At 52.6% G+C, this 19326-nt stretch overlaps 1 protein-coding gene across 4 annotated transcripts in view; it reads right to left on the bottom strand.

The window, feature by feature from the left end:
• Positions 1–35: 35 nt before the first annotated feature.
• LOC122389778 (myelin regulatory factor-like) overlaps positions 36–19326 on the bottom strand; it is a 69678-nt gene continuing 50387 nt past the window's right edge. For 2 of the 4 annotated variants that reach the window (XM_043382177.1, XM_043382157.1), the window contains exons 7-20: positions 15040–15250; positions 14384–14659; positions 13844–14045; positions 11428–11628; positions 10886–11104; positions 10424–10580; positions 9978–10110; positions 7906–9302; positions 6597–6741; positions 5960–6125; positions 5413–5585; positions 3007–3184; positions 2054–2282; positions 36–1710 (exon numbers count right to left, since the gene is read on the bottom strand). In XM_043382177.1, coding sequence (XP_043238112.1) covers positions 9029–9302; positions 9978–10110; positions 10424–10580; positions 10886–11104; positions 11428–11628; positions 13844–14045; positions 14384–14659; positions 15040–15250 — 1673 coding nt within the window. In that variant the 3' untranslated portion in view covers positions 36–1710; positions 2054–2282; positions 3007–3184; ... (2 more) ...; positions 6597–6741; positions 7906–9028. The remainder of the gene's footprint in view (positions 1711–2053; positions 2283–3006; positions 3185–5412; positions 5586–5959; positions 6126–6596; positions 6742–7905; positions 9303–9977; positions 10111–10423; positions 10581–10885; positions 11105–11427; positions 11629–13843; positions 14046–14383; positions 14660–15039; positions 15251–19326) is intronic. The other 2 variants (XM_043382184.1, XM_043382167.1) reach the window with 1 other exon arrangement.

Below are 19326 nucleotides of genomic sequence, written 5' to 3'. Positions count from 1 at the left end.
ACGTCCATGGGTCTCAAACGCCATTTAACACCAGCGAAGTATTTGATCGTTTTATTTTAAGCGCAGACATGTAGTTGACTACAAAGTATTAATCAACCCGACGTAGCCCGACCACTTATACAGCTAATGTTCAGATCCGATCTACTCTCAGAGCTCTATGGAGATAATGTATCCATGTAAGCAGAAGAATATCCTACAAGAAGAGCTGAGCGGCGCTCGTGCTGCGTATCTTTCCTCCTAAAATGCCTAAAATATATCACACACATGGACTAAAGTCGCAACTACAAGCACACACATGGGCAACGCTAAGTTTAAAACACAACAATCACCAAATCTCTATTGCCATGAGATCATTTTAAGTCCCTTAAAATTGATAACACCAGCAAAACAACGACGGGCCGAAAAGCGGCTAAAAATAAGTGATTTTGTATAATATGCAGTCCATTGGAGAATGTCTCAATTTGTAATTATAGGATCTGTCTTCAATAAATTTGAAGTGGAATGTTAACAAACGCCACGCAGATGGCCACTCGGCACAAGAGCCCGGTCAAAGAGTAGTGCTGGCATCACGCGAGCAGTGTTGGCTCGTTCGTACCGGCACTCGGGCTCCTCTGCTATCGGGACTATTTACAACAGCCGGCAACACGACATGGGCGCCACCTGTAATGGACAGAAGTGACACCGCAGCGCCACCTACAACAGCACATAGGTGGCGCTGCGCGTCGGCCGGCCGCGAGTCGCATGGCACACGATGACTATGGCAACAAAGTAACGGCATTGTCTGAACGTACCGGAATCATCTATGGGACGGAGCAGACGTGAGGCACCGTGGAATTACAGGCACCGTGGAAATACAGGCACGAGATGAAGGCCTCAAGAATGGGTGACTACCGACAGTGAATGGGCGGCCGCCGCGACGGGTCCCACGAGCCCCTCTGCCCACCCAGCCGCCCGCCGCTCTCGACACGGACACATCAACAAGTACACAGAGTCGTCGATTCATACACAGGGCACCACCAGACATCCACATATCACCAAACACTCGACTCGACCGGCCCGAGGCACGGGCGGGCCCTCAGCATGCCTCCGCCGAGCTCGGCACGACATCTAACGGCGGATTTCCGAGCGTCCCCGCCACTCGGACCCATCGCTCGCAAACCCACCCTCCGGCAGGGTACGGCGAGTCGCTCTCGGCCACACGCGGCCCAGCGCCGCGTGCGGCTGGGCCCGGGCCGTCTGTCATTATTGCTTGTACACTTTATCCCTACTTTAAGAATAAATATTGCTTCGTTCCCAATAAGGTACACTTCTTGCCGGGTGCGATTCCGGCTCCATACGCTCACTCAGACACTCACAGTTCCACCCGATATTATTTACACTCTCCGCGGCCGGCGTCGTTCTCTCGGACGAGGCCCGAGCTCCTGCTGCGGCCGGCGGGCGCAACAGCGCTCAGTGACCCACGTAGGTCATATAGAGGCCTTCCAGTCTCTCGCCGCCACAATTGTCTGTATAGTGTGTGTGTGCCCGCGCGCGCGTCAGGGCGACCCGTAGGAGGTCGGCGCGCGGCGCGGGGCTTCAGATGGCGCTACTGTCGCTTCAGATGGCGCTACCGTCGCCTCTAGTGGTCTACTCGGAGCACTGACGCTCGAAGATGAAGTTGTACTCGAAGAAGTGTGACTTGATGAATGTGCTCGAGACGCGACAGGGGTTCTGCAACAGGTACCAAGCGCTACTGTTAGCGACAGCCTAGCTAGCGATAGTCATCTGGCAGCAAATAGGGCGCTGAGCAGAGAGGCTGCTAGGAAACAGCAATGCTGATGAAATCAGCCGAATGAGAGCGAATAATAGAGGAAAGTCAAAGCTGTCGTATATACTGCGCCTAAAGAGTGATGATAATTTAGATGCATGTTACGCTAAAAAATCGGCCAACTACTGCAACTAGCACACTAGCACACTATGACTGGCTCTACACACTACGTCTACCAAAGCTCCAAACTACCCCTACGTCTGCTCGAGTCCCCTACCGTCAACCCCTTCCCCTCACTCAGCTCACCAGGTCGGGGAAGTACTTGGCGGCGATGCGTAGGGTGTACGTCCTCTGCCGCCAGCGACCGGCATCCAGAGGTACCACGAACACGGGCTGTCCAGCCACGCTTCCACTGCGCAGCGGCTGCTGGAGCCGCCGGCGCAGGTCGCCGGGAGCCTGGCCCACGCAGGCCTGGGGTAGCGCCGGTAGCTGACTGCGGCACTGGACCGGCGCCGGCGCCACAGGCTCCGCGTACCTGGGGTACAGGGGGAGGGGTGAGACGTCCACGTACCTGAGGTACAGGAGGGCCTGCTATAATTTGAAAGTCACCGAACCAATTGACAAATTGGGGAATGGACGAGGATGTCCATTGCTTAGGTGACTCAAATTTAGAAGTCCTTCCTCGGTCAGGCTTGATGGATCCACCGTTACTTTGCGCGGTACTTTTTAAGACAGACTGTGAGAGGGGAGGGGTGAAACGTCAGCGTACCTCAGAAAGAGGGGATGGGTGAGCGACGTGGTAACCGGTTCAGCGGAGAGCACAGAGGTGCCAGTATTCAAACAGACAGGACGGGACGCTGGTTAGATGTGGGAACATAGCTTGGCGGATTCAGAGGCATGATAAATATTGTAAGCTTAATGGAAATGTTCGAAAGTGGACGAAGCAATCAGGCAGCTAGCCTCGACAGACAAGATTTCAGACGGGTATTTCGCTGCAGTACGTGTCGGCCATTGATTTAGATGATGCCATCATAGTGAGCTCTAAGCCCCATCATTTCACGCTAGCTGAGCAGGCCAACAATAAACAACAGGATGCTGCTGAAAAATGTCCACCGTTATCACCGCCTCATAATGAGCTAATCATCCAATAATCCCGATATAAACGCCAATAAACTCAACTTAAGCCTGCTATTCTAAAACCAATATCCTATATTCCCTATGACACTAATCAGCCCTCTGACGGCCCTCCGATCACTCACGAGAGCTCGAGGTGCAGCATCTGGTTGGTCATGTGGCGCGACACGGGGATGTAGAAGGTGAAGTTGCCGCCCACGTTGTTGACGCAGTTGAAGTTGAGCGGGTCCGGCGCGCAATAGCGGGCGTCTATGTTGATTTCCGGGTACTCCCTCAGACGAATCGTCTCCACGTATCCGAAGCCTGGACGGACAGATCAACAGGCGGTCAGACGGTGTCGTAAAATGACAAAAAAGTCGTGTGAGTGGAAATGCAACGTGAAATGAATCTGATTAACTAAAGAGAATCAAGCATGGATCGCCTTATAATCAAGATCAATCAGGGTGCACCGCACCAGTGCACACAGCCGCTATTTGAGTTCGGAAGTGGCCAAAATGCGATAACTCGTTAACCAGTTGACATTTTGCCAAGCAATTTTTATTGTATGTGAAGTCAACCGTAAGGTCACATATGGGAACGTATGAGCATCCATGCTGATACATCATTACCGTAAAAAAATTTTTGCTTGTAATCCGCGGATGACGGGTATATCCCATAACGTGGGTGACTCGGGAGGGGATTCTGCATAGCTTCCCTGCTGTCTTCGAAACTACTCGTTCAATACTAAACGTTCAAACGGCTTCTGATAGGAATAGCTGACAAACGAAACCTAACTTTGTCACAAAAGGTCATGGAAAGGTCATGGGTCACAAAAGGTCATGGAAAAGGTCATGGAAGGAAATGTATACATTTTTAAGGCCATGCGACACATCTTTAATGGTCCATTTCGGCAAAAGCATCTAAAAATGATATCATCTGGGTCGTCCGATTCGAAACTATTTCCATTCGACAAATGACGGTCAGGTCACGGCGAGGTCAGAAAGGCCAAATTTTGAAGTTAAACATTCTCAACAACAAAAAAAGATGTGCATCGGATGCAATTTGAGCTCTGGAACACGATGATGCTATTCGTTTTGGTTTTCGATGTCAAGAACGTACTGAAATTGCCTTTGCAATATCGAAAATTGTGATTAACCGACTACGGTAAAATGCAAAAGCCGATAACATTGCCATTTCTGAAGATATCTGACTGAAACTTTCCAAAAGCAATGCAAATGTTACATACAAAAGCCAATAAGGTTCATTCTGGTCGATGGCTGCTCCCCAAAACTCTGAATGTTATCAACCATATCGGACATTCTTACAATGTTCTGTCGGCTGGGTGTCTTTTTGCTTTATTGAATTTGATCAGACTAGGTACATTCAGTTAAGACGACGTGAGTACATTTATTGGTCACCAGAAAGTATACCCACAAGTCAATCGACAATCGACAACCAACAAATGCAATCGACACGAGCGTCGAGCACCCCTCAGCACAAACAACCGCCGGGAGCGATTGGACGGACCGCGCTCCTCTCTCGCAGCTGATTGGTCAGCTGCCGAACCGCACGGACGTCAGCTGCGCGGCCGCCGCCCGGCCGACCTGATCGGTATCGGCCGGGCGGCGACCTAGCGTCACTAAAACTGCAATAACTTTTGCCGGCAGTGTGATGCCGACCTAATTTTTTCAGCAAATGAATCACAATTGTATGGTATATGTTATGGACGTTGTCTCGATGTGAAGCACGCTGTGCGTTTTTTGGTAGGCCTATGTAAATATTGAAATCCTCAAGCCCTTCTGCTTTGTGCAAGTGTGCAACAATTAGCTTACAATAACTGAGTGGGAAGTTTTTTAGATGCACTTTTGTTACCAATGGATTCCGCACATTTTCCCCTTTCGGCTGATATCTTACTTACGCATGTTCAAGCAAAGAATATGACAGGAGACTCGTCAACATTTACATGAAAATCGCAGCACAAGTTCGGTCTCACGGAGCAAAACAAAACGGTGCACTTTGGGAGCCCACCAATCTGTTCCAGAATGAGTAATATTTTTTCTGGATGATATTTTATACAGTCTGATCAATTTACAACCAGAAAATGTGAGAAAATCACGCTTTAAAATTTGTCGAAAATTAGGGTATTGGCCACTTCTGAACCCAGATAGCGGCTGTGTGCAGTGCAACACCCAAATAAGATAACAGATAAATAAGCTGATGATAATATAAGTTAGGAACATCACGCGATAAGTAAAGTAACAGCAAATAAAAACAGTTTTTACGTCACAAATACACACACTGCTCCAACATGGCCGGAGGTAGTTCTGTTGTAATCGACCAGAAGCGGTCGCAGTTAGCACCAGACCTGACGACTCGTCGCCTGATCTGGCGCGGTAGCGGCTAACCTGATGCCCCATCGACTGGCCTGGCACGGAAGCGGCTAACCTAACGCCCTACCGACTGACCTGGCACGGCAGCGGCTAACCTGACGCCCTATCGCCTGACCTGGTGCAGTGGCGCCTGGCGGCTGACCTGACGCCCCACCGACTGACCTGGCGCGGTAGCGCGGCTAGTGCGGTGGTGTCGGCGCACCACCGGCCTCCGGCGGCGCCAGTCGCGCACCGAGGGCGTCGTCTTCTTTTCCACCTTCCTCTTGGACCAGTCGTTGAGGGTGCCGCTGAGCGCGTCGTTGGCCATCGTGACGTCACCGTGTCCTCCCGGGTACCTGGACGGGAACGGGAGGATTTAGAAGCCGCAGGGCCACTCCGCGCCGGGAACGTAGGTGATAAACGTAACAAAGATCGATGCAGCTTCTTGAAATCGGTAAGTAGTTAATAGTTATTGAGATGTTCAGTAGTTTGTACCACTAGTAGTGACTTATTGATAAAAATAAGTAAGCATCTACGTCTTGAAATCAATGTGTCTCTGACGTCCATTCCCAACGTCAAAGCATGAGCGATGCCAAATATGTACCCTTTTTTTTTGCAAATAACAGCCCTCCCAGCACTGAGTCGAAGCTCGACCTCCAACACTTAGCTCGAGCCGCCATCCCAACCCCAGCCACCCAATTCCACTTGCCCTCCCTCCTGATCCCCGTACCTGAGCCGGCGCGTGCCTGTGAAGCGCGGCTGTGCGGCGGCTCGCGCCCGCACCTCCTCTTCACTGGGGAAAGAGGACGGGTCGCGCTTGCCGCCCGGCGAGCCGTCCATACTGGTGGCCGAGTGGCCGATCTGGTTCTCCTGGACGTCAGACAGGCTGGACGACGCTGGGAAGGGGAGAAAGGGGTCAGAGAGATCACACAAAAGTGATCCTGATGATGGAAGTAGATACATATACATCAGGGAAAGCAAAACGGCAGAGAGTGGCGGGGATTCAAACAGGCTGCATAACTTTTAGAAAACATAAGGCCTCTAAGGTATGGGTATCTCGGCAAATATGCGAGTGTGTTCAATACCATACGGGATATATATTCCGATTACCATTCCGATCGAACGCAGCAGCGTAGCACATCAGACAGTTGGCATTTCAGGAACACAGGCAAGCACCACGAACTCCATTGTCCGCAAAAAACGCATGCTTAAATGTTCATATTAAGGATATAACTATATGCAAGTATTCTTTTGTATCTCGCAGAATAGCGAATACAACTATGACGATAGGTATGCACGTGACTGTCAGAGAGTTTAACATTGCCTTCCGATAACGGAGCTTTGAAAGAGCGGAGCGGGTGACTCACGATCCAGCCTGGCGTCGCTGTCGTCACGGTCTCCGTCATCATCATCGTCATCATCATCAGTGTCAGAGTCGCTCTCGTTGTGTCCGCCGCGCGGCAGCAGCTGACTGCGGTCCGTCTCAGACAGACGCGACGCGCAACAGATGACCTGAGGGCGAGGGGGATGCCAGAGGTCAGCAGGTGACCTGGGGCAGGTCACAGGTCAGAGGCGTGCAGATGACCTAGGGGAGATAGGAGTTCATGGATCAACGAGTGATCTGAGAGGAGGTCAGGTGGCGGAGGTGAGCAGATGGTCTGAGGCAGAGCTACATAGAATGGTTGAATAAATCCTACAGTTACCGGAGGCGGAACCAAAGGTCCGGTCAGAATTCAGATCCGATTTGATGTCGGGTAAGGCTGATCATACATAAGCTGAGGCTGTCAGCTGGTAATGTCAAAATGAGCCAAGTCTCGATCATAATAGAGTTGGACACGATAAGGCCACCAGCATGTAGCCGGGAGTTCATTATTTCGAAGAAGGTGCATACGGTTGAATCATGACGTATCTTTGAAACACTTTCTGAATGACGTGAATAAGTGATTGGTGGTTTAATATCACGCAACTTTAAACACACAGATCCCGGAGCTTCTTTCAACCAGACACCGAGAAGACAGGACTACTCGGACTGGTCGGAAAGTGGCTGGAATGTGTTTCGAAACGGTGAGCTCCCTGCGACCTCGAAAGAGGTGCGTAGCGGCAGCTGCGTCCAAGAAATACGTAATTAACAGCCTCAGAGTTGAATGTCAAATGGTACCTGATCCATGGGTATCACAAACAGAACACGCGTCAGACTGGAAAAGCCTGACGTTCAGATGACCACAATTCTGTGTAGTGTATACGTCAGCTCATGCCTCTGCTACGACTTTGTATTCATTGCCCATCCCCGCGTCATTCCGGGCCAAACATTGGGTGCAGATATAAACATTGGACCCGGACAGAGCCCCGATCTAAGACTAAGTATCACTATGATCCAAGTATTACTCGTTATTTCATCAGCAGAACCACTTGTTTGCATAAGGTGTGGTTGAAATAATGCCAGTTTGAATGGAACGACGCACTCAAATTTAGATTTACATATGATGCCAATGCAAGTAAAACCAATGAAGCGCAACAATCAGCTAGCCAGTCATTGAGCAAACGCTCTGCCAGGCGCAAAGTGGTTGCAAAATGAACATTGAAACTCACATCTCCAAGAGACGTTTCCATTCGCCCCACAGGGACACTGTCCCACTCCCTTCCCGTCCCATCTGGACTTATCCCTCGTCTCCTTACCTCGCAACGTCGCCGTCGGCCGGATCGGCAGCTCTCGTCCGCTCCGATAACGGGCGGCAGCAGGCTGTTCGTCTCCGTCTCCGTCTCCGTCTCTAGATCGTCGTCATCCCAGGCGGTGGTCTCCTCTTCCCTCTCGGTGGTGGAGCTCGGCTCAGACTCTGTGCTCGGGGCCGCGGTCGGAGCAGGGGTGGAGGTAGGAGTTTCTGGAGCTGGGGCAGTGGTCGGGGCGGTAGTGGCGGTAGAGGTAGTGGCAGGAGCTGCTACGGGAGTGCTGGATGAGCTGGATGGTTCCGTGGTGGTAGTGGTGGTTGACCTGGTTGTCGACGTGGTGGTGGTTGCGGCGGTTGTAGTCGAACTAGCCTCTGCGGTCATAAAGTCTTTCAGAGAAGGCTCATAGTCGTCAGCCAGGTTCGGGCCAGGTCCTTCAATACCGTTCGCGGCTTCCTCGGCGCCTCTAAGGCTAGCTTCATCGGCTGCACTGGTCTCCGCCCGTCTGCCGGATACTTTCTCGCGTCTCCCGACTGTCTCCTCCCTCCTCTCTCCCGTCTCCTCCCGTCCTCCAACCGTCTCCTGTGTCTCTCCCGTCTCCTCGCGCCTGCCGACCGCCTCCACAACCACCACCTCCGGCTCAGAAGGTGCCACCGTGCTCGTACCGTTAGCTTCCTCCTGATGATCGGAGTCTGGCCGTTCTGTGGTAACTCTGATGGCAGGGGGCGAAAGCTCGGTATCGAGAGAGGTCACAGACGGTGCCGGCGGCTCGGGCGACGCCGTTGTGGCCTTTGTTGTTGTTGTAGTTGTCGTTGGTGATGGTGACGTTGTGGTGGTTGTTGCGGAGGTTGTGGAGCTCACTCCGGCCTCGGTCGCCACCATTTTGTCCGAGCCCGGCAGAGCGACCGGGCCGCTGTCGTTCTCTGCTACCGATGAGTTGACGGCAGTGATGGAGTTGTGGATCCGGTCGGCAGAGTCCGGCTGCTGGGGCGGGGGCGGCGGCGGCGGGGCGGTGGGCGGCGCGCCTGGCGGCTCCCTCTCCGCCGGCGGGGGCGGCGGAGCGGTCGGCAGAGTCCCATCTTCACCGTCCAGCGGCGACAGGACCGTCACTGCCTCCACCTCCGTCACATCCTCCTTATCGGGCAGCGGCGGGGGCGGCGGCGGCGGCGGGGTCGCGCGTGGTCGCCGGCACCAGCGAGTAGGGCACCTCCGAGACCCGGCTCTGCGGCGGCAGCGGCTCCAGGAAGCCGTCTCCGTCGCTCGTGTTGGTCATCTGTATCGGACGAGGGAGTTGCGTTCCGTTCGGCAGCAAGGTCGGGTCAGAGTGGGCGGACGGCGAGGTGATGTTGGAGAGGAGGTCCTGGTGCTTCTGCCACTCCATGATGTAAAGGGTGGACATCGCTATCAAACTGAAAACGAACAGACGGAAATGTGAGTTAAATCCTTCAGCGTAAGATACTTTGGAAGCTGTACCACACATAAACTAAAAACATACGATATTCACGCGACATATAAACCTTAATGAGCATTGAGCAGAGTAAACGAAAAGAGAACTCAGTGGTCATCCAACTTTAATGCGTCATGGCCGATGAGTGTTCATTACCTACGCCTACACATGCTACTCAGAGCTATAATTCTATGTGCCGCAATAACAGCGAGTGTTTCACAGAAGAGTGAAGGATCCCGGTCGGACCTTCCCGGCTATATAGGACTGTTTTGTCGATGGAGTCGATCAATACCTTCCCGTGCTGAAGTGGGCGGCAGCGCACGCAAGAATACCGCCTCGGCCGAATCACCGCGCCACACAGCACGACATTTACATATCGCTACACAGCGGGAGTCGGAAATAAAAATATCACGGTATATCAGCTACAGTATGACATCCTATTCATCATGCAATAGTGCTGACGAAGCCTACAGTCACTTAGCTCCAACAAAAAGAATACTGAGAGGTCCTTAAGTCACTCAGCCCAAAAATCACATTCACAGCCCACTGGCATGATCTCGCAAGGCTGGACAGTGGACAACTATCCTCGCTGACCCAAACAAGGACACATTTGCTGCCTCTTGGAGAGACCACTCACCAGAAGAGCATGACGAGAACGAGAACGCAGACGCCGCCCTGCACGAGGCGGTTATGCAGCAGACTCGTGGGACGCTTCGCCTTCCGCTTGTGGAAGTGACATGACGATAAATAACTCGACGCTCGACTAGCCACTGCAATCGAAGCGAAGAGTCAGCACACGGGCTTGAAGAGACTGGCGAACACTCAATAAATGCACTTTAGCGTTCAAAATATGCTTACAATCAATCTTACGTAACAACAGGGATGCCACGGGTTTGTAAATAAGAACAACACAACTTCTTACTCTTTTTCACTTCATTTGCATTTCACAACGATAAGCAAATATGTTTTCATCGTCCGTTAGGATGTCACGAGGTTGTTGACTTAATTTTAAGCGCCAGTCTGTCAACATATCCATTCTCATTCCTTCTGTGACATCCCTCCAAAATCCTCGTCCTTTCCCACCTGTTGATATGCTGCTGGTGGATTTGAGGCTGCCGTGCCGTTTGAGTTTGGCCAGCCGGCGGTTCATCCGCTCCAGCTCCTCGATCCGATTCTCCAGCGTCCCAGTCACCTTACACAGCTCCTTCACGGCGCCAATGTTCTCCATGAAAATGCGCTCCTGCGAGGCGACAAGGTACCGGGTCAGACATAACCAAATAACGAGCCAGCTAGGAACATCCGAGCATAGATTATCGATGAGCTCAACAATCCTGAACGATGGAGTTTTTGTATTGACCTGTAAATGAACCAAATGAGCCAAGGTTATGAACTGCAGTGTGAAAAACAGCATTCTTTGTACATACAACTATACAGTAGCAAAATACGCTAATTTATCATAAATCTAAGCTTGAAGAAAACAAATCCTCTCGGCTTATACGAACTAAACGCCACTCCCACCGTCAGTCCCACCAGCATCCCACTGACCTTGTTGACCACGAGGAAGTTGTCGACCTTCTTCCCGCTGGGCAGAGTGACATCTCCGGCGGGTCGGACGGCGTCCGGCAGGATACGCTGCACCTCCTGGGCTATCACCCCGGTGTCGGCTGCGTCCTCCAGACCCACGCTATCGGCGAACTCGTCCACGTAGTTGTACTTGACCACGCGCAGCTTCTGCACGTTACTCAGCTGCTCCTTGGTGTCCAGCTGAGGACAGGCAGAGGGTTAGTTTGAGTTTGTTTACTGGTGCGTTAGCACGCACCGATTGTAATAGTCATTTTGCCCCCATAGGGGTTTGGTGCCGATGGCAAGACTTAACTAGTACAAAAGGGAGTGAATATATAAATATCATAAGAGAAGAAAATGATACATATTCCGCTGAACACTTGGATCAATCGCACCCCACAGGGAACATCACAGCAACGGAAAATAACATTCATAGACGAAATATGTCAGTGTTACACCTGGACATTTATAGCAGGTATCGTGAGCTCCTGGCACCAATCTGCGGTGTCTTAGACGACTCTCACCTCCTCAATATCGTCCTTGACACGGCGGTCGCTGGGGTTCATCACGTGACCGGTCAGTTTGAGGTTACCGTGCACCACGAGCGCCTCGTCCGGCTTGTCGGTGTTGATCCCCACCCTTCCCACGTGGTAGGTGGAGTCCTGGGTCTGTCCCTTCTGCCAGCAAAGCTCCACGTCTGACTCGAACTGACCCGGGTTCGACGCCTGGGGGAACAGACACAGGTCAAGTCAAATGATATAGAAAAGCATGGGTTACGGTCAAATGACAGGTCGAATGGACACGTCACGGTCAAATAAGACGTCGGGTCTGATTCCAACCGACCCGGGTTGGACGCTTGGGAACAGACACAGGTCATGGTCAAATGAGAGGTCGAGTTTAGCTCAGCCTGGTAAGTTTGTTAGTTTGGTCGAAACAAAATGAATGAACAACAAAACTTTTGAGGTGCGATATCTAGGACACGCTGAAGATACGGTCGATATACAGACACACATACTGTCACGCTTCGCCAGAAAACCGCAGCAAAATCATAACCGAGACAGAGGGCTACAGTGTTTACTAAAAGAGCTATGCGTCGTGTACGAGCTCAATAACACATAGCTGAGTGGGATTATATCACAAATCAAAGGCTCGGATGTTTTACTGCTGCTCGCCCGTTTGCTAGTTCTGCACATAAGCGTGTAAAACGATCCGTGGCCTGCCCGCCGCCCGGGAACAGAGGATCATTGGCAAACTGCGCAGCACACAAGGACAGAGTAGCTCCACAGTCGAGTGGGTAGAGTATGAGAGCGCCCGCGGCAGAGGGCAGGGGTCGACAGAAAGGTCACGCTTACCAGTGCAGCGCGTTTGATCGATGCTGCTCGCCTCCCAGAAATAAATGATGGTCCGCGCCAGTGCCGCCAGAATCAGCCCAGCCAAACAAAAGGAGGGGGCCATCCAATTGCCCTGACACAAATGACACTATTCTCCCTATTCTGCCCGTGGGACCGAGCCGAGACAAAGTAGCAGTGGTGTTCCTATCAGAAATACCTACATCATGTTCCAGTCAGACCGTGGAATATGGAAAAAGGAAGCTTCTGGAGCCGCGGCGCTCGCGCTGAGCTCGCCCTGCCACCCCGTGTTATCAGGTTCGGCGCACAAAGCTGATGCTAAGCAGTCAGGAGGCGAGACCATGGGATCATGACCTTCAACATGTCAGCTTAGCCCGCGATCCACGCCGCAGCCCGACGCGACCAGTATGCAGTCACTCGGCCACAAAAAATATCATACAGGTGGCTGAAAACTTTTTTATCGACATAAGGCGATTCCACGATCCACGCTACCACGCTTTATCATTGACATAATGCCATGAATTTAGGAAGCTTACTCCTGACAGATTACTGCTTAAGATGACATTGCTACGGACAATAAGCCGGCACAGCAATTTTCCCCGGCACAGCAATTTTCCCATATTGCCATAAGTTGGAGTCATAACTCTGAAATGCTATTTCGCACCTGCACATTGCAGAGTCAGGGTGTTATTTATCGCCTTGATTCGCGAAGAGCAGAAATAGTTCAAGACCTTCGCGTGGCATTACCATACGAACTCCGCCCAGCCAGCGCCACCATATACGTCTGTATGTCTGATACGCCCTGCCGCACCCCAGGCTCGCGTCCGTTAAGTATATTTGAGCCTATCTCGGCCGAGCTGCCAGCTGAAATAATATTTACTGGAAACAAGGCGCGTGGGCTGACGGCCAGACCGGTTCCCAGTCGGGCCTGCCTGTATCATGTCTACGGGTTAAGGACAAATTTAATCTCGGATAGAAATTACTTGTGGTGATAATATTCCCTAAAATGCTTCAAGATCTCATGGATAATGAAAAGTGATTAAGCAAGTGAATAACAGAATAGAATGACTATCGGGACGCCATTTTGAGTTCGAGCTAGCAGCATTGCATTTACAAGCAAGGGTCATTGAAGAGCGATGGTGCAGTAGCAGTCACTTAGTCACGAGCTCTGGCGAAAACCCGGCCTTCGTTAAACAAGGTCAGCGCGCATGACTCTTCCAGCGCTGCGCCTGCGGGACCGGACGTTTGAATGCAGTTTGGCAGAGGCATAACGTGACGCAACTGCGGCAATGCAGGCCAGTTTGGATAGTCATCTCTCGATCGAACCGATAGCCAAAACGTGCAGTCACCGGCAAGGTGTCACCGGTCTCGCAGGGGCGGTCCCAGGGATGTGGCCCGGTCGGGTACGGTACCACCGCCCTCCCGCGCCTACGGACAGTGTACCAGCCCGCTCCTTCCCGCTCGCAGCCCGCCGCGAGCAGGCACAGACCAGGAAACTCCCACGGGCGGCCGGGCCTTCCGCTCAGAGTGTCTGACGGCGCCGGTGGCGGCGGGTGACGCAATTTTCCACTGGCCACCGGCAGGTACCCACCCGGACAATGATGCGCTCTGTGGCGTACTGCACGAGCGGATGGCGACTCTCTCCGACCGCCGCCTGCAGGCTAACCACCAGGAAGAAAAAACGCTGGTCCGGGTTCGGCTTGCCCTTCTTGCGCATGTTGTTGGTGGTTGTCTCGGAGAAGTGCAGACGCCCGACGGTGATTTTGACCGTCTGTTCTGGGTTGAGTTCCACGCTGAAAAGGCCAGAAAAGGGGGATGAGTCATCCGATCGGGAAACAGGTGCCGGACGAGCTGTGTTAGCGGAGGTCAAATAATTCGAGGCGTTGAGGGCAGAGCTACTGGTTATGTCAAATAACTCCCGTTATCTGATAAAGTGGGGCCCTGTGACGCATCGCCAAGGTAGTCATGATTAATAGACGCGTCACGTGACCAAGAGGTGTATCCCGTTGGCCGTTCTCCGCTCGGTCCAAGGCCGCCCGGTTTAACAGCGCCTCTGGCGGCTAGAGACTAAAACACAACTACCCAAACTCGTCACAGGGTGGTCAGAACGGCCGCTGCACCGTTTACTTACACAACCGGTTTATAGCAGCGTTTGGTGCGATCGCTCTGGCTCTGTTCCACTTTGATACACTGGTTCGGGCTCTCCGTTTTGACTCCGAAGAAGTTGACAACGAATGCGTCGATCTTTTTCAGGCCGTCTGCCGTTTTGACGTAGTGCGGCCGGCTGCCGGCCTGGTGAATGTGACACGTGATCTGGAAATGGTTCTTCTTCTGACAAACGAACGCCTCGTCCGAGTTGGAGTAATTAAAGCCTTTGTCAGCGTCGACCTTGAAGTAGGGCGTTTGCCTGCCGGCGGAGCGAGACAGAACCAGCGGTCAGTGGGAGCGCGCGCCATGACCGCCGCGCCGCGCCGCCACCGCAGCCGCCGGGGACAGGGAAACTAAATCAGCAACACGACCTGACTGATGGCAAGGGCGGCATTTAAGCGCTCGACATGAGATGGTGTGGCGTAGAAACATACAATTACCATAGTACGATAGCAAATGAGCGGTGAGACATGAGATACACTTCTATGAAGCAAGCAAGCAACAGAGCATTGCAATGGACATTGTGGCATCCCCACACTACACTTGTCTTATTTGACCTCTAATTTTCGAACGTCGCACATTTAGTCCTTGTTATGACCCTCAGGACATCCCTCTCCCCCCCACCCGACAGTCACTCACAGTTCCTTGAGGTTGGCGTCGCAGGTCTGGTGCCAGAGGTTCTGCTGGAAGGCCGTGAAGCGGATGCACTGGTAGGCCGGGTCCATGAAGCTGGTGGCGTCGTTGCTGCAGGACATGTCGAACGTGTAGTCGTCGTCGTCCATGGTGGGCTGAGTGACGATGGGCGGCAGCGGCGGCGGGTGGCTGGGCGGAGACGCTCCCTGAGAGCCTGCTGGGAGGGCCGGGCAGTATCGCTCAGACGGGGGTTCGGGGACAGGCAGTAGTTATTGCTCGGACAGAGGGGTGGGGGCAGTACCGCTTAGACGGGGGCCGGGAGACAGGCAATACTGCTCAGCCATGGGACTTGGAGGGACGGGTCATGGAAACTTACAGCTAGGGAGGGCAGATGGACGGAATAGACAGAGCAGCTTCCAGCATTTCTCGGTTAACATGGTTGAACAGAGGACGGTTAACGAACACATCAATGGTTTACGGGCAGAACTTCAGGAACAGAACTCCGTCCACACATTCACGCCCTTTGTAAACATTTTACCACTCTCGGCTCAGTTTGAACACAGCTCACTGGAGCATAAAGGCCTCTCGGTCCACACAACACACCATCCTAGTCACCACATCACCACTGACATCAGCACATCACCACACTACACCACCCACCCAGCGTTGGGCATCAGAGGCTCAACAACTACCACCAACGACAGGTGTCATTAGAGGCTAACACACCAGGCCATTGAACTCGCGGAAGCTGAAAGTGAATGTCACAGTCACACGCGAGTCACCACAACTCTCACATTGGACACGACACACGAAGACATGAAAAAATGAAAAAGAATGTGTGCACTGTGCAGTGTAGCACATACTCATTAGATAATGAACACAGCGACATCATCATACGTCTTTCAGCAGACAACACTAAACACTCCAGCGTTTCAGCATCGTACAAATGCTGAAAGCTATCCCAAGCCGGCGGCCAGTGTCCATCAGCTGACAGCAATAACACCTGTTGGATGGCGCGAAAACAGCGACGAAAACGCGCCAACACCTCACAACTCAACAAGCTGCAGCTCGGGGATAGGAGAGGAGCTGCACGTCGTCTCTGCGGCTGCAGGACGGGCTGCACGTCGGCGAGATGCCTGCACGAGTAGCGAGTCAATGGATAGTAGGCACTGAAAATCGGACCAATCGGACCAACAGTTGTGACTTCAGCAAAGGCTGGACATTCCTGTTATGTACATACATACCTATGGTATGACATGATTCTAAGCCAGTCACTATGTCACAAGCTGCTTGCCTTACTGCATAAATGCGACATTTCAGCACTTGCGGATTACGTAATTTTGGTCATTCAGGAAAACACGCGCGATATGATGTACAGTTAAAACGATTTGAGCTGGAATGTAACGAGCAGTGTTGGACATGAACACCAACACATTCCCCTGAATTACTGGCGCCCCATTCACAAACAAGCTCAATACGTTAGCGATCAAACCGTGCCAATGCTTGCGGATGTCGTGTTAACGTCCAGCAATGACAGCCTTTCTCGTCCCCCGAACGGTGTCATTAAACCCGGCTGCCTATTGTCACCCTTTCACGGCCCGCGGACCCCTCGCAAAATTGCACAGCGGCGCTACATTAGACACCGAGTTACGAATTTTACGGCCGTACGCACTCGCCGAATCAATTTGGGAGAGCTCTTCCGATTGTTATAAAATATAGTAGAAGGCGTTGCGATTGCTGACTGAGTATTTCCGCCAGTGGAGGTCACCGACTCGCCACGCGCGGTGGAACGCGAGTCATCATCAGACTCGGCTGAATCGGCGGGGCTAATTCCAGTTGGACATTACCAGAAGTTGGTCGTGATGGGAGCCAGGAACCGGCCAGCACCGGCTCGTAAAGCCATCACCAGCCCCACGATTACGGTGGAGCTCCCACGGCCAGCGCGTCACATTTGCCGCCGGCTGACGGACGCTGCGCCACAAACGGCGCGGTCGTCGACTCGCCGCCCATTGAAACCTGATGGGACGCTGAATGACAACACAAAACACGCAAATGAACCAAAAGCCACAACCCAGGTCAGTCCATTGACTGAGGTGTCATAACGAGCGGCTAGTCAGGCTAGTCAGCACGGTTTAATCAGCATTGCATGCGCCGTACCATAGCACCTCTGCAGGCATGGTTCGAGTCGCCTGCATCAACAGGAGGCAATCCACTGCGGCGAGCAGTGACGCGGTAATTAATATCAATCTGGCGGCGCCGTGGCCGCATTATGTGTGTGCTGACGGCGGCGGTCACCCTTTAATCGATCTTCAACAAACGGTGCAAACAGGATAGGCCCAACGACGTGACCCTGCGCCACACCACCGCAAACGGCGCTTTTAGCGCGATTGCAGCGTGTTCTAACGACCGACGCCGATCGCTGGCGGCGGTCTGCTTAATTGCCACTGAGCACACGGGTTCGTTTAATTGGTAGCACGCGCCGAGCGCAGCGTGCAGGCGGGCCCGCCCTGAGGGGCGCACGGTCTGCCCGGCGTGCTTTATCCAGAAATCGGACCCGGCCGGCCGGGCCACTGCAACTGGAGCCGTGTTCCGAAACACATCGGCCATGACCATCGACAAGAGCACAGCTCGGCGCAGCAGGAGTGTCGTAACGTCGGCTCGCCCCCGGGACCCGGTGCCCGGCGCCCGCCCGGTGACCCGCCGGTCACGAGAGGGCGGGCGATCCGGCGCCGGCCAAGGCCGCCGACCGGCCGACCGGCCGAGCGATGGCGTGACCGGCCTCCTGGGAACGGCTCGGTGGGAGGAGGCGGCGGAATGCTCACCCAGGCCCAAAGGTGAGCGTCGGTGATGGAATCAAGTGCTCACCGGCGCCAGGCACGGGCATTTACTAGGCTATCGGAGAGTGAGGAAAAAAATCAACGTAAAAAGGAAGGTTTTATGTCCCGACCCCAGCAAATCCAGCCCAAATGTGAAGGGTCAGACGTGCGATCATAAAAGGCGAAATGGCATAACTTCACCCAATCAGTTTCGTGACGTACCGTCCTCCCGGACAATGACGTAACGGTCAAGGATATTACTACTTCACTCGTAACGCACACGTGGGACAATCAGCCTACATAGTACGTTACATACGCTCTTAGGACCACAACACACAAACACACATACAAAAAAACAAGTAACGCACGCCTGCCAGGGGTGTAGTGGCTCAAGTCTGACCATGTCCCCCACCGTCACACTCCGCTGCGCTCGCGTCGCCACCGACAGCGATAGAGCACGAGTCGCTGAGGCGGGCACCGGGCCCTCCACCCAGCCCACCAAACCCCCAGACTGCCGCTGCCCCTTAACACGCGCACTGCAGCGGGTCTGAGCCGAACACGAACTGCAGGGGGGGGGTTGAAAACAACCCCCCCTGAGATCTCGAAAACGGCGCAACGTAGCGACAAGCGGTAAACGGCGTTGGATAGGTTGAGATGAGATCTACAAGAAATACTAAGATCATTTTTGGGTCAGGTCAAAAACGAGGTCACCAGAGGTCACCGAAGACAAAATGTTACGATTTTCACAACAGGAATTTCGCGGTAGTTTTTCTTGAATAACTTGTCTTGCACACAAGACAGAGGATCGATTCGAACGCCATCGTTCTTAGCTCGTCAAGGCGCATCGAATGATATATGATATGACCTCGAAAGGTCAAGTTGAAAAATTGACCTCAGGTCAAGGTCATGACCTGACCGAAATAGGTCATGTTGCATACCATTCGATCCGCATTGACGAGAAAAACACGATAAACGTCGAACGGAGTCTCTATCTCTATTCAATCTCAAGTTATTGAAGAAAAACCGCTGGTGACCTCAGGTGACCTAAGATGACCTGGAGATCACCTTCCAAAGGTCATAAGTGATATGTTTCGGTGAAATCACCAACAGGGACCTGTAATACTATGATCCTGAGCGTATTGAAGTCATAGGATGGCATTCAGAGTAAGTTGAAATTTCTCCCATTGACTTATAATGGGCCGGTCGCAAAAATGACCTGACCTTAGGTCATCGATATAAAAATTCCGAGATATACAAGTTGTAGCTCGTGATGACTTTACTATTTCCTGTGGGTTTCAAGATCATAGCTCAACAACTGTGGGCTTGGTGGGATTGCAAACTTCGAAATTTACGTTTCGAGGTAGGGTCACTTGACCTGACCTGGTGACCTGACCATAGGTCACCTGGGGTCAAAATTTTTACTCAAGGTGTGAAAAAGTTGGGAGAACAGGTATGCAAAATTTGGCGGCGCTACGCG

Source organism: Amphibalanus amphitrite, unplaced genomic scaffold, assembly GCF_019059575.1.
Source record: "Amphibalanus amphitrite isolate SeventyFive unplaced genomic scaffold, NRLGWU_Aamphi_draft 000019F_arrow, whole genome shotgun sequence".
NCBI lineage: Eukaryota > Metazoa > Arthropoda > Thecostraca > Balanomorpha > Balanidae > Amphibalanus > Amphibalanus amphitrite.
This window is presented reverse-complemented; position numbering and strand designations above follow the sequence as displayed.